Genomic DNA, 15852 nt, shown 5'->3' with positions numbered 1-15852 from the left:
TTTACTTATCTGGGTTACTATAGACAGTTAATTGCATACCTGTAGCTACTATTACTTTTCTTAATCATATACTGCCACCATTTCCTTGTCATAAGATAAGCTACTACAAAGTAAAGAACATACTATGATTTGGAAATGGAGAAGAATAAGGATATAAATGTAAGGATATAAGAAATTATATTCTTTCCTCCCAGGCTGGGCTGCAGTGGTGTGATCTTGGCTCACTGCAACATGCGGCTTCTGGGTTCAAGCAATTCTCCCTGTCTCAGCCTCCTGAATAGCTGGGATCACAGGTGCCTACCACCATGCCCGGCTAATTTTTGTGTTTTTAGCAGAGGTGGGGTTTTGCAATGTTGGCCAGGCTGGTCTCAAACTCCTGACCAGCCTGCCTTAGGTGATCTGCCCACCTTGGCCTCCCAAAGTGCTGGGATTACAGGTGTGAGTGACCACACCCAGTCTAGAAATTATATTATTAAATTTAGTAACATCACAAAACAATGGAACTTAAATCCTTTTGGAAAACCTCTGTAGAACCCTATAAACCAGGTTTGATACAACACAGTTTTTAACAAAATTATCTTAAATCTCTTTTGTTTATGATTCTGAGGTTGTTAAACTTATGGGAGAATTGTAGTTTGATTTAAAAGGACTGTCAGCTAAAAGAGTCAGAAATTTTCAGCTGAATTTTATTTTATTGACATTGATTACAACCTTTGAAAAAAGTGGTTCCTTGTCTATGATGTCATGTATGTGTTGTGTATGTAAAGTTCATGAATTGGCCGGATGTGGTAGCTTACGCCTGTAATCCTAGCACTTTGGGAAGCTAAAGCAGGCAGATCACCTGAGATCAGGAGTTTAAGACTAGCCTGGCCAACATGGTGAAACTCCATCTCTACTAAAAATACAAAAATTAGCCAAGCGTGGTGGTGGGTGCCTGTAATCCCAGCTGCTTGGGAGGCTAAGGCAGGAGAATCACTTGAACCTAGGTGGCAGGGGTTGCAGTGAGCTGAGATTGTGCCACTACACTCCAGCCTAGGTGACAAGAATGAGACTCTGTCTCAAAAAAAAGGAATTGAGGATTTCTCATTAAGCATTGATGATTAGAGCTCACAAGAAACTACCTCAAATTTTTCATAAGGCCTTCAAAACTATCTGAAATTGTGTTCAGTAAGATGTAAGAACTGAGAATACTGGATAAAAAGTTAATTGGTTTCTCATTTTTAAGAATCAGCCATTCTCGGCCGGGCGCGGTGGCTCAAGCCTGTAATCCCAGCACTTTGGGAGGCCGAGGCGGGTGGATCACGAGGTCAAGAGATCGAGACCATCCTGGTCAACATGGTAAAACCCCGTCTCTACTAATACAAAAAAAAATTAGCTGGGCATGGTGGCGCGTGCCTGTAATCCCAGCTACTCAGGAGGCTGAGGCAGGAGAATTGCCTGAACCTGGGAGGCGAAGGTTGCGGTGAGCCGAGATCGTGCCATTGCACTCCAGCCTGGGTAAGGAGCGAAACTCCGTCTCAAAAAAAAAAAAAAAAAAAAAGAATCAGCCATTCTCTATGCTCCGCAATTTGTTTTTTCATAATAATTTACATCAACTATTGGAACATAAATATTTCTTTCATTGTTATCTTAGCTCTAATCTTTACTCATTTTTTAATCTGTGATGTGCTATAAGGGTACATTTAGTCTGAATCAGCAGTTTACAGATGGAATACAAGGGTGTTGGATTCAAGGGTCTAGTAAGTTGTGCTTTCTTGGAAGCTTTTATAATTTGATGTTGGAGATATGAAAAAAACAGTTGTGAAAATCGTAATTGCCAATATGTATTCTTCTTTCTGTTTTTACAACTGGAAACTCATTTTGTTTTTATTTCACCATTCTTTTTTTTTTGAGACGGAGTTTCGCTCTTGTTACCCAGGCTGGAGTGCAATGGCGCAATCTCGGCTCACCACAACCTCCGCCTCCTGGGTTCAGGCAATTCTCCTGCCTCAGCCTCCCGAGTAGCTGGGATTACAGGCATGCGCCACCATGCCCAGCTAATTTTTTGTATTTTTTTTTTAGTAGAGAAGGGGTTTCACCATGTTGACCAGGATGGTCTCGATCTCTTGACCTCGTGATCCACCCGCCTCGGCCTCCCAAAGTGCTGGGATTACATCACCATTCTTTATCTAGGTGAGAAGGGATGTCTGCGTTCTTTGAAGGATCATTATAATGTTTCATAACAGTGAATGATGGGGCCAATAGTAATTGAATATCCCAACCATCTGCCATTACTGGCTTTGAACACATATGCTTTTAAAGTATAAGTAAATAGAGGAGATCAAATTAACAGTGAAAAAAAACTACAGAAAACCAAAAAGATTTAGTACTATTTAATGCAATCAATTAACTAGCTTTGCAGGATGAAGTATTATGAGAAATGTCTATATGAAAATCAAAACATAAATGACATGACTTAAATGCAGGTCAAACCTCAACGGGAAGAGAAACATGAAACATAAATTTGTGTATGTATTAATGACATATATAATACTGTGTTTCTATATTAATGAAAGGTTTTCTGCATCTCTATGACTTCAATATGTAACTTATGGAACAATTTGCATAAGGATAAATTTACTTACGGTTGAATAGTACTTAACCCAGGGGTTATCCATATGGATCTTAGAGTTCCACCTATAAATAACAATATAAACTAAAGAGGTTAACCAATAAATTGGCTAGATAATCAGGCAGTAAGTATAGACCTTTCTTCATATTAATAATGACCTTTTTGGGGGGAAACAACCAGTGGCCATATTGTTTTCTTGTCAAATTAAAGAATGGATTTTAAAGTAATATATTGGGGTAAAAGTTTACATATAAAAAATTAAATAATTCCACAAGTATTCAGTTTTAAAAGATTTTACCTACAAAGAAATAAGAGTCTTATCTCAAACTTTTTCTTAGTATTACTTAAGATCCTGAAATAATGAAACAACATTTTCAGAAGTTTGCAGGATAGTTGTCGTGACCCAAGTATTTTGTCTTTTTGTAAAATAGGAAGATACTCTGAGAAAATACAGTCTCAGAAAATGTACCTTCTATTTACTCATTCTGAATAGATTACTTGTGATATGTTCTAGAGCAATAAGGGAGAGAGTAAAAATTTAGAACTTGGAATTAGAGAAATTGTGGAAAATAGGCTTTGAAACTTGCTAAAGTTATAGAAATAAGTCAAAATACTAAATTTTACAAAAGTAAATGTTAGGCTTTTTGAAAAACAATTTCCATCTTGAGATTAGTGAGTTGCAGTTTCTTAATAAAACATGGAACAGGAGAATGATGAAGGAGAAATTGTTAAATTTCTTTGATATAAAGCAAGCAAAAAATTTTTAATCATTTTTTTATAGATACTTAGACCATAAATTCATTTTTTTGAGAAACTTTTATTTACTATATGATAAAATGAGAGATTATATGTGCTTATTGAAAAAAAGAATTAAGTCAGCCAGAGTCAACATAGTAAAAGGAAGAATGGAAAAAGGAAGCAGTATCAAAAACAGAAAATATAGAATACAATGACAAGTACGAACATTTAAAATCATTCTGACTATGAAACTCATAGATTTAAGTTGTCCTGTTCAAAGGCAGACTTGCAGGATTTAAGTCCAATAATTTTCTGTTAATAAGAAACATATCACATATTTTGAACATAAATACCTACAAATTTAAAATACAGTAAACCTCCTTTATCAGTAGTTTTACTTTCTGTGGTTTCAGTTACCTGTAATCAACCTCAGTCTGAAAACATTAAATGGAAAATTCTAGAAATAATTCATAGTTTTTAACTTGCTCACCATTCTGAATAGCAGGTTGAAATCATGCATGTCCCTCTTCATCCCTCTCAGGATAAGAATCATTCCTTTGTCCAGTCTATCTATGTTGCATATACCACCAGCCAATTAGTCACTTAGTAGCCAATGTTGGTTATGAGATCAACTGTCATAGTATCACAGTGCTTGTTTCAGATAAGCCTTATGTTATTTAATAATGGCCCAAGAGTGCATAAAATAAACACACACACCTATCATCTAGCCTCAGTTATCAAAGTTTTTTCTTCCTTATTTCACCTATTATTCTCCCAACTGTTTTTCCAGTATGTATCTCCAACAGATAAGGACTTTTGTTTTTAACATACTTCTAAAATCGTTATTGTACTTAAATAAATGTTGAAAATAATTCCTTGATATCAAATAATCCAGTTAGTGTACATGGTCCCTCAGTCATCTCTTAAGTATGTTCTTAATTATTTGTTTGAATCAATATTTACCCCAAAATTCATACCTTGCATTTGGTTAATCTGTCTCTTAGGTTTTCTCAAATTTAAGATTGATGGTTTAATCTATAGGTTTGATTAAATTCCAAGAGTTTTTGAGATGAATCCTCAAGTGGTGCTGTGTACTTCCTATTGCATTGCATCATTGGACGTGTAATTTCTGACTTTCTCTTTTTTGTGATATGATTGATTCAGGTGTTATATCAACCTAATTGACCCGTTAGACAGTTCTCTATCACTTAATTGATGATACCCATTGATGATCTTTACCCAGATTCATTACTAGGGGTTATAAAATAGAGATGTCCAGGGCCAGGTGCGGTGGCTCAGACCTGTAATCCCAGCCCCAGCACCTTGGGAGGCCAAGGTGGGTGGATCACCTGAAGCCAGGAGTTCAAGACTAGTCTGGCCAACATGGTGAAACCCCATCTCTACTAAAAATACAAAAAATTAGCTGGGCACGGTGGTGGGCACATATAATTCCAGCTACTCAGGAAGCTGAGGCAGGAGAATTGTTTGAACCTGGGAGGCAGAGGTTGTAGTGAGCCAGCCTGGGCAACAGGAGCAAAACTCTGTCTCAAAAAAAAAAAAGAAAGAAAGAAAGATATATCCAAATTCTGTTATTCCTTCTGCATTTATTAGTTGGAATTCTGGAAGAATTTTGCCTCATTAACTATTTGGCTATTCGGACATATAATTTGCACAGAAAAGACATAATAAATGTTTTATTATTTCTCCCTAATTACTTGTTTTCAGAATATTTTGTTGTGTAGCATATTACACATATAATCACTGTTTATTTTGTGTCAATATGAACTCATGGATTTTCAACATATTTTATGATAATATTGTGTCACTGTCTTTTCTGATGCTTAGAGGGAGCCCTTCAGGTTAGTTTCTGTGACTTTCCCACAGGACAGTCTAAGTAGTGTTTAATAGTTTTCTTACGATTTTTTGCTTTTTTTGTTTTTTGTTTTTGCCAGATTATCTTTGGGATATCTTTTTAAAAGTGGGATGTTGAAGCAAATGGTAAATGATACTTCTTTTTGCTTTTTTTTTTGCCACATTACATTCCATATGGGGTTGTGCCATTTTGTGATTTCACTAGTGCTGTGGTAGAATTCCTGTTTGCCCACAGGCTTGCCAACATATTACACCCATGCGCCATTTAACTACATTTTGGTCAGCGATAGACCACAAATATGACAGTAGTCCCATAAGATTATAATGGAGCTGGAAAATTCCCATCACCTGGTGATGTAGTAGCTTTGTAACCTCATAGTGCAATATATTACTTTTTCTATGTTTAGATACACAGATACCTACTATTATGTTACAATTGTCTGCAGTATGCAGTACAGTAACATGCAGATTTGTAGCCTAGCAGCAATAGGCTATATGATGTAGCCTTGGTGTGTAGTATAACCAGCAGGTTTGTGTAAGTACACTACATTGTTCACACAGTGACAAAATCAAAGGCTGCATTTCTCAGAATGTATCCCTGTTGTTGAATGAAGAGTGACTATATTTTGTCATGTTGTTTGATGTCTGTCAGTCTGATAGATAAGAACAGATATATTTTTGCAGTGAAAATGTATAGTTTTTAAAATTATAAGTGAAATTGAACTTTTATATATTTAGAGTCATTTGCATTTCTTTTTCTATAAACTGTTTATCATACCTTTTTTCCATTCTTCTATTGGTTAATTGGTCTTTTTCATCTCAATTTTCTTCTCAATTAAAGTTTGCTGTAATATATCAACAGATGGCCTCAGAACCAAAGCAGCTTCATTGCTTTGCCTAATTCCTTATGGTTTTGCTTTCCTTTAAATTTTCCTTGGTAATTCCATACTATCTTGTCAGCTCTTCAATAATTTTATAGGTATACTTTTTATACTTTACCCAACATTGTTTTTTAGCAAGAGGTTGTTCTGAATAACCTAGCCCACCACAGCTCTTAAAATGGAATGTTTTATTCCTTGATTTTTGAATTTTTTAAATCTCTTCATATTTTAGTTTTAAAATAGTTATCCACATTTTAAAATTTGGGGCTGGGTGTGCCAAAGCACCTGTAATCCCAGTGCTTTGGGCGGGAGGCAGGCGGATCACTTGAGGTCAGAAGTTTGAGACTAGCCTGGCCAATATGGTGAAAACCTGTCTTTGCTAAAAATAACAAAAATTAGGCGAGCTTGGTGACATATGCCTGTAATCCCAGCTACTCCAGAGGCTGAGGTATCAGAATCGGTTGAAGGAGGCAGAGGTTGCAGTGAGCAGAGATTATGCCTGGGTTGTCGCCTGGGTTGTCACCTGGGTGACAGAGCAAGACTCTGTCTTAAAAAAAAAAAAAAAAAAGCATGCCTGTGGTTCCAGCTATTCGGGAGGCTGAGATGGGAGGATTGCTTAAGCCTGGGAGGTTGAGGCTGCAGTTAGCCATGGTTGCAGCACTGCACTCCAGCCTGGGTGACAGAATGAGACCCTGTCTCAACAACAAAAAGAATAATAGAAAAAAATTTCTTCATTAAAAAAATTTTATACCTTTTAAAGTAGCAATAATTTTAATTAAAATGTATTTACAGTAGTAGACTGCTTTCATAAATATTGGATGAACTTTATTTAAAATAATGTGTGTATTTGCTTTTAGTGTTTCTCTCCCTGTATTTCTAATACCTATCACATAGGTCTTCAATAGGTGATGAATAAATGGTATTCAGGGAATATAAATTACCATATGGTGTTCTAGTAGTATACATTAAATGTGGAGATTAAAAAAATTTTTAACACTTTATTGACATAGCATCTAAAAACATTCTGCAGAATCAGAATTTTTTTTTTTTTTTTTTGTAGTGAGAACATTTTAAATCTGTCCTTTTAGGGATTTGGAGATATACGATACATTATTATTAACTGTGGTCACCATGAAGTACAATAGATACTAAAACTTATTACTCCTGTCCAACTTCATCTTTGTACCCTTTGACTAACATCTCCTCTTTTCCCAACCCCCAACTCCCAGGCTCTGGTAAATACCGTTCTAGTCTCTGCTTCTATGAGTTCAACATTTTTAGATTCTCATATAAGTGACATCACACACTGTTTGTCTTTCTGTGCCTGGCTTATTTAACTTTGCATAATGTCTTTTAGGTTTTATTCATGTTGTTGCAAATGACAAAATTTTCTTATTTTTTAAGGCTATATAGTATTCTATTGTGTACTTATACTACATTTGCCATTCGTTATCTTGTCATTTGGAATGAATAAAACAATTCCAATGAATGAAACATTTGCCATTCATTATCTAGTCATTTGGAATGAATAAAACAATTCCATTGACAAATACCAAGGTTGCTTCCATTATCTTAGCTATTGTGAATAATACTGCCCTGAATATGGGATGGCAGCTTTCTGATATACTGATTGCAATTTTTTAAATATATACCTAGTAGTGGAATTGCTGGATCATATGGTAACTCTACTTTTAGTTTTTTGAGGAGCCTCTATAATGTTTTCCATAATGGCTGTGCTCATTTACATTCTCACCAACAGTGTGCAGTGGTTCCTTTTTTTCCATGTCCTCACCAACACTATCTTTTCTGTTGTCTTTTTGATAATAGCCATTCTAACAGGTGTGGGTGATTGCTTCTGTGGTGTTGATTTGCATTTCCCTGATAAATAGAGATGTTGAGCATTTTTTTACCTATCTGTTAGCCATTCATATGTCTTCTTTTGAGAAATGTTTATTCATGCAGTTTGCCCATTTTCTAATTCAGTTATTTGTTTTTTGAAGTTAAGTTATTTGAATTCTTTATGTATTTTGGATATTAGTTCCTTATCAGATGTCTGGTTTGCAAATATTTATTTCCCAATCTGGGTTGTTTCTTCACTCTGTTATTTGTTTCTTTTGCTCTGCAGAAGCTTTTTAATTTAGCATAATCTTATTTGTCTATTTTTGCTTTTGGTGCCTATGCTTTGGGGGTTATATCCAAGAAATCATAGCTTAGAATAATGTAATAGAACTTTCCCCTTGTGTTTTCTTCTAGTAGTTTTACAGTTTCAGGTCTTATGTATAAGTCTTTAATCCATATGAGTCGATTTTGTATATGATGTGAGATAAGGTTCTAATTTTACTCTACTGCCTGAGGATATCCAGTTTTACCCACACTATTTATTGAAGAAACTGTTCTTTCTTCATTGCGTGTTCTTGGCACCTTTGTCAAAAACCAACTGAACATAAATGTGTGGGTTTATTTCTGGAATTTCTATCCTGTTGCATTAGTTGATGTTTTTGTTTTTATGCCAGTACCATGCTGTTTTGATTACAATTGCTTGGCAATATTTTTTTAACTCAGGGAGTGTGATCCTTTTAGCTTTTTGTTTGTTTGTTTTGTTTTATTTTTTATTTTTTGAGTCAGTCTCACTCTGTCGCCCAGGCTAGATGGAGTACAGTGGTGTGATCTCAGCTCACTGCAACCTCTGCCTCCCAGATTCAAGCAATTCTCATGTCTCAGCCTTTCTAGTAGCCAGGACCACAGGCACATGCCACCACACCTGGCTAATTTTTTGTCTTTTTAGTAGAGACAGGGTTTCGCCATGTTGGCCAGGCTGATCTTGAACTCCTGACCTCAGTAATCTACCTGCCTTGGCCTCCCAAAGTGTTGGAATTACAGGTGTGAGCCACCACATCTGGCCACTTTGTTCTTTTGCTCAAGATTGCTTTCACTATTCCGAATATTTTGTGTGGTCCCATACAAATTTTAGTATTGTGTTTTCTGTTTCTGTGAAAAATGACATCAGATAAGTGTAGAGTTTTGTTTAAATGTCTCCAAATTTCAGCAAACACGTACTGAGCACTTAACTGTGTGTAAACCAAGGATTGTGAATGTACCCCATGAATAAGACATGGTCTGTATACTGAGGAAGTTTAAAATGAAGCATCTACCACTGTTTAGCATTAATTTACTTTTATATCATATTCCTATATATTTTTAAATAGCAATATTTTGCTTAATCTTTAATCAAAACCCTCAACATGGGAAGTTGAAGAGTTCCTAGAAGGTTCCAGCTGATTCCACTTTGATTTTTTTCTCAGTTTTCTCATGTTTTCAAGCAGTCCTCATCTTAATCTCAACAAGTCATCTAACTTTATGGAGTTTTATCATGTCCCTTTAAAGCCATATTGTGACTTTTAATGTTCCAAATTTGACTGACCTTCATTTACTCTTTGTGATCTGATGATAGATCCTTTCCAAGATGACACCTTCCTAGAATAATAGTAATTATTGTATTTATATTTTTTAATCTTTGTATTTTTTTATTTGCAAATTTAATATCTGAAACTACTCTCTAGGATATTACTGAAGAAAAACAAACATTAAATATTCACTTCCTCAGTATATATCTAAACTTATCCCTAATTTATAATGTTGATTGAGCTTTTGGTAATTTTGTGTGTTTGTATAGGTGTATGTATCCTCCATTACATACACAACTTTGCAGTGTGATGATGTTAAAAGACAGTCATACTATAGTTTCTACATCATAATCTTTTTCTTACTTAAAGTTATTACTAATGTTTGGTAGATTTTTAAATATATATATACTATTTCAAAAATCTTTTAGAATAAATAAGCAAGTAAAAGTACATAAACAGATAGCTCTGATCTTGAAAAAAATGGAATTCTTTAAAACAACTAGAAATCTTTATTTTGTCATTTTTAGTATGAATCGTTTTTAAAAACTGTTTATAATGGATCTTGTATTTTCTCGAAATTACATTTAGAAGTAATTATCTCTTTATTTTTTAAAAGAAAAAAATGAGTCAGGTGAAACAGTGAAGCTCTTAGATGCTTTTCTAATTCCACACTTTGCTATCACATTCATATAAAGTAAGAAATATTATATGTGTTGTATCTGTTTCTTTCATTTATCTTTATATATGCTAGGTTTCCCTTTTGTTTATATGCATGCTTATATTTGATACCTAAGCCTGATTTTCTTTTTCCAACAATAGTAAATGTTATGGGATACTGATGCAGTTAGACCAACTTTATTACTTTAATATACATAGAAATATGGAAGTTGGGACATTGCATATTTTTAAATATGTTTTGAAATAACTTCCTTGTTTATTGTGCTTTAGTTTTTACCAGATTCGTGCTTCTATGAAAATTCCACCAAGAATTCCCCACAGAGTAGAAGCTAGTTTGTTACATGTAACAGGTAAGCTAAGGAATATATTCAAATTAATTTCTTTTTCATTACAGATATAAGATACCAAATAACATCATTATGATAACCATGATAATAAATATATCTGGGGCCTTAATAAAACAAGCTTTATTGTCTCCTTCTTAAGTTTCTTAAAATGAACACATCAAAGAATGTATATCAAAGTTTCATGAAAACAATGTAGGAGTGATATCCATTATATAAGATGCAGTGTAAAAAGATAAACAGTAAATGGGAACATATAATTTGACTAATGATTATAAAGGTGTTTTATGATAAAGTTTTATGGTATGCATTTTGAGGGCTTTTTTTAAATCAATTTTTTTCTGGTTAGATTCTCTAATTATGAAACAGAGCCAAAATGCAATGTAGGAAGGTATGAAATAGACATATTACAGCAGCTTTGTTAGTTACTCATATACTAAGGAAAGATATGAGCATTAAAGGGGTTAAATTAAAACTGATGGCCCTGACGTAATTAGTGGTCATTTTTTAGCTTTCCCAATACAATATATGCTATTTCATTACATGTAGTTAGAAAATGAACTAGTTAATGAAGCATTCCAAAGAGTTATTATGTAAGCCCAATATGAATTACTAGTTTTTAAAGCATCATAAAAATGATAAAATACACATAACACTAGAGCTATGCTGAGCATAATTCAGTCCATTTTGAAATTTTAAAAAATTTGTTGGATATTTGAAGTGTTTAGGATTATTTTATCATACTATAGATACTAAAATGTTGGTTAATGTTAAATTTTAATGAATTGTACGTAGTATAGAGTTTATCTTCCTGAAGACTGTCAAAATGCTCACAGAGGTCGGTTGCTTATGACAAATACACACACACACACACAACACACACACACGTACACATGTATATATACATGTATGTATGTGTATATATGTATTTTGTATATTCATTCATCTTAAAATGAAAATAATTTATTCTTGACTTGGCGTACACGTTACTGTATGTATTATTGCAATAATAGGTCTTTTGTAAATCTACTTTCAGAAAACACAGAGGTAATAAAACAAACTGACATTACATGATAGATTTGGTGTACTCTTTTGAACATGATTGAATCTGGTAGACTAGATTTCTAACTCAGTTTTATCTCCTGAAGTTGCCAGTTGAGAAAATCCTCAGACTTTAGTTTGTGAGATATCTTTCAAGATGGCAAGATACTTGGCATAAATTCCACAAGGTTAAATAGGCTAACCACTTTTAGGTAATGAATTTAAAAAATATAATGTTTGTTCTTTATTATAAAGTTTCGAGAGAAATAATGTCAAACCTGTGAAAATATTCTTGACCACCTAAAATTGTCCTTGTATGAGAACCTGAGAGATTTTTTTGAGATTGGATTCATAATCTGCACTGAAGTTAAGATTTTTGTATTTTGTTTCATTTTAATATAGAAGTAATGAGATAACATTACTTTTTAAATGTTTAAATGTGAAATTAGTTAATTTAACCCAGAAAAAATCTAATCACTGGAGAAAAAAGAGACAATTCTGGAAAGAGAAATGGGGAAATAGTAGAAAACAGACAAAACCAGATAAATTGTAAATTCTCAGCAAATGATTGATTCAAAGGCCAAAAGAAAGTATGCTAGAAGAAAATATTTGCTTATTTCTAAGTTTCACTTACTATATAGTCTTACTTGTGTTATGTTAGGCATGATTTCTCCATTCTTTCATATTCCTTTTCTGAATTTACAAATGAAACATTTTAAATCATTATTTGATCATTAATCATTTAGCATTCCTCTGTATCCTACAGAGAGTTGCTTCTACTTTGTTTTTCGCAGATTGTAAATAATTACCTCAGAAGACTGGAAATTTTAACTATGCTTAGTTATTACAAATAAATTCCAAGAAAGATTGTGAGTGTCAGAATTATTCCTTTGGAATAGTGACTGGTGGACAAAAGTATTATTTGAAAATGAAATCTTGTTGGGTAGATACTTAATTGGTGTAAAGGATGTAATTAAGTGTCACAGTATTTAATTTGGTTGATGTGTTTCATTAAAAACTACTTTCTTCATAATGTTAACCTCAAATAACTTCCTCTTTTAGTAATGTTACCTTGCCCTAACTTTATGGAAACATTTCTCTACCTCGGCTTACTGACTTGTGAGTTGAGAATAAGAAAGGGCATCAGAAATAAATTGTCAAAAGATTTAACAGTAATCCCTGATTATTCTTCCTAGTCCAGTCACCCTTGAGTGACTGTGATTGCTGCTACTTGTATTATTACAGTTCAGTCAGGAGCACCTTTTGCAGATGTTGTAGTGGCATTATCTTGGATGACAATAGTTCAGAATTATGACTCTGGGCAGAAGCCTCAGAATCTATTCATTGCAGTGATCTAAGGTCAGGTGTGTCATTCAGCAACTTCTGGACCTTTCAGAACAATTTATAACCTGATAACTCAGAGTGGGTGCTGTGTTTTAAAGAACACAGGTGTACTTTATGGCAACATGGAAATATCCTTCATTTTCATAGCATTTCACATCTTACAGATGTTTTTCCAAGACTTTTTGAGTGTTTTGCCTTTAGTAATTTGTGAGCTAAGTACTTGACTGATACATTTTCTGTCAGTGACTATTTACTGCAACAACTTGAGCTTTCAGATCCAGTGAGTGTTCATTTATTATTGTATTTGATAGTGACAGGGTGGTGCTCCAGATTCAGTCAAGATTCTTTCCATACGTAGTTTCAGGGCACTAAATCATTATGCAACCTTTATTAGGTTACGTCTATTCTGGGCATTAACTATTTAAATATGGTGTTATTTGTATTTAGCCTCATCTTATACCAGAAACTTCTTCCAATTGACATTTTATTTTCCAAATGAATATGTTTGTTCAGCATTGTCAGTTTTTATTTACTCACCAGAAAAGTGGACATTTTATAGCTGCTCAGTCCCTTCTTTGTCTTTTGAGAGAAAAAAATATTCTAGAAAAAATAGAAACGAATTTATTTTATGAACAACCCTATTTGAATGAAGTTCCATGATCACTATTCTCATCAACTAAATACTGGTTGGAAAGGATTATCTTTTATAAAAATTAACAGAAGTTATAGTTCAATCTCTAGATCATTTGTATGGCAGAAACATTACATATAATTAATGTTATTTACAAAGTATTGTTATTTTGACATTATGACAAACTGTCAGAAATGCCCAGATAGAGTACCTTCTCTTAGTCTTTTCCTGGGGACTTAATTTTGTTTTTTCTATTATGTCTAGATTTAATCATTGCTGCTGCCAATTCAGTTTCTAGGTTCTGATACTATTGGTTGTGACTATGAAATGTAGTGATCTGATAGTTTACTAGTGTGTTTAAAGGAAATATCTTTTAAAAATAAATAGTCTGTGGCAGAAACTAGTCTATAAAAGGGAAGCCTGATTTTGAAATGATAGTCTTCCATATTATATCATGTGTGAAAATCTCACATGTGAAAATATTATCTCTGTATGTTTTAATAGCATTATATCAGAAATTTTTAGAAGATTATATACATTTTAATTAAATTATAGCAGCCAAAATAGCAAGCACAAGAACTAGATTTTGGAAAGAAGAAGAAAGAAACACATAAAATCTCTTTCACTCTTTTTTCTCATTCTTTTTCAAAATAGCAAACTTTTACCTATTGTGTCTGAAATGTACTACCAAATATGACTTCTCAAGATCTTTCATATATCAAATATTGTATCAATGTGTTTTATTTTTAATTCTCTAATTTATGATAACTTGTTTTCTTGTTTGTGGTATGCAAAGATATGCGCAAAGCCTTTCAGATAAAATGACTGAACAAATTAGGAGACGTGCTGTTTTCCCCTGCCCAACACTATTCCCAGTGTGATTACCTTTTATGTATAGGTCATTGTCTATAGCTTTTGAATCTTGTTTCATCCTCTGGGCACTTGTAATAAGGTAAATCTGGTAAAGTATCAAGTATTTTCTGCCAGTGTACCCCAGAGTAGCCTCGAGCCTGTTAAATGTTAAATTAATATGAATATTATAGACGATAGTGGTTGACGGGACGTGGTGATTTACCAGAGTCTCACAAGTGTTAGTTTAAACCAAAATAATGGTCTTCTGTCTAGATGCATTTCCTCCCCAGCAATCTGAAAAAAAAAAAAAAAACAGAGCAAAGAAGGCAGCCAACTTATTATAATCTTTGAGATATTGTTGCTGCCTTCTGTATCCTTCCCCCCTCAAAATTTCATTTTATAGTAGTACTAAAGAGTTCTTATATTGTATATCTTTTTACTGTTAGTAAATTATTAGGGAAAGTTATCCTTCTTTTCTGCCTCAAGAAATTATTCCCATGTATTTAGCAAACTTTTAATAAATACATATCATTGATTTCTACCCTTATCTTTGAACATAATACCTTTATATAGGATAGTTTTGCTTTGTCTTCTGTGTTAATTTTTTACCTCTATTTCTTAAAAATTCATTTCTTCTTTTAAGGGCTTGGATTTTCTCTATGCTTTTTATTACCTGCTCTGTTTTTCTTTTAACTTTGATTTATACTTTCATCTTAATACCTTTTCCTTCCAGCACTGAATTTTACCATAATTCTCATACCTTCTGTATATTTTGAGAAAACTTTTAGGAAAAATAGTTTAAAATAATGATTTTTGTCTGTGAGTTAAGAGTAGATCAGGTTGAATGGGATGGGAATTAGATGGTATTATACAGCTTATTGCAATACATTTAAATTATTTCCAGCACAATATTATGCTGACGGTGGGAGGTTTAAGTCAGGAAATAGCTGTCATCTGCAATAAATCAGTCATGAAAGACAATGAGTACTTATAGAACTATTGAAAATTGGTTAGTAAGAAAGCATTCATAGACTTGTGTAGCAGAGAAGTCATTGCTGGTTTTAGGAATCTGGCTCCAGTTTGAAATGTTATGTAGTTTCCGTAAAAAGTTTAAATAATGACTTTTCCTAGTAATGTTCGTATTATTAAGATTAAGTGTATTTTGTTTAGTTTGCTTTTTAATACTCATCTATCTTTCTTTCTGGAAATTTTTTTTTATAAAAATAATACAGGCATATGGTTAAAGGATCAGTTAGTCCGGAAAGACTTGTACTAAAAACTATAGCTTGTTTTCTAGATGTAACAACTTTTACCCGTGTCTCTAGTCCTATGGTTACCTCCATCTGGATATTGTCAATGGACTTCCTGTTATGATAAAAAGATAATGTATCTTATTTACACCATTTCCTTGTTCCCACTCCCCCACCCTTTTAAAAGAGATACTGTTATTCTCTTA

The 15852-nt window shown here is 33.4% G+C and overlaps 1 protein-coding gene across 11 annotated transcripts in view; it reads left to right on the top strand.

Annotated features, from left to right (window-relative positions):
* Positions 1-15852, top strand: part of FAM135A (family with sequence similarity 135 member A) — a 151662-nt gene that overhangs the window by 21544 nt on the left and 114266 nt on the right. For 10 of the 11 annotated variants that reach the window (XM_021670250.2, XM_021670249.2, XM_012471872.3 and 7 more), the window contains one exon: positions 10455-10534. In XM_021670250.2, the coding sequence (XP_021525925.2) occupies positions 10455-10534 (80 nt within the window). Of the gene's footprint in view, positions 1-2087; positions 2173-10454; positions 10535-15852 lie in introns of those variants that run through there. The other variant, XM_064360925.1, reaches the window with a different exon arrangement.

This window comes from Aotus nancymaae, unplaced genomic scaffold (genome assembly GCF_030222135.1).
Source record: "Aotus nancymaae isolate 86718 unplaced genomic scaffold, 86718_ANA_hifiasm-v0.15.2.pri h1tg000040l, whole genome shotgun sequence".
Lineage (NCBI taxonomy): Eukaryota > Metazoa > Chordata > Mammalia > Primates > Aotidae > Aotus > Aotus nancymaae.
The sequence above is the reverse complement of the archived record's forward strand: the minus strand, read 5'-3'. Positions and strand labels throughout refer to the sequence as shown.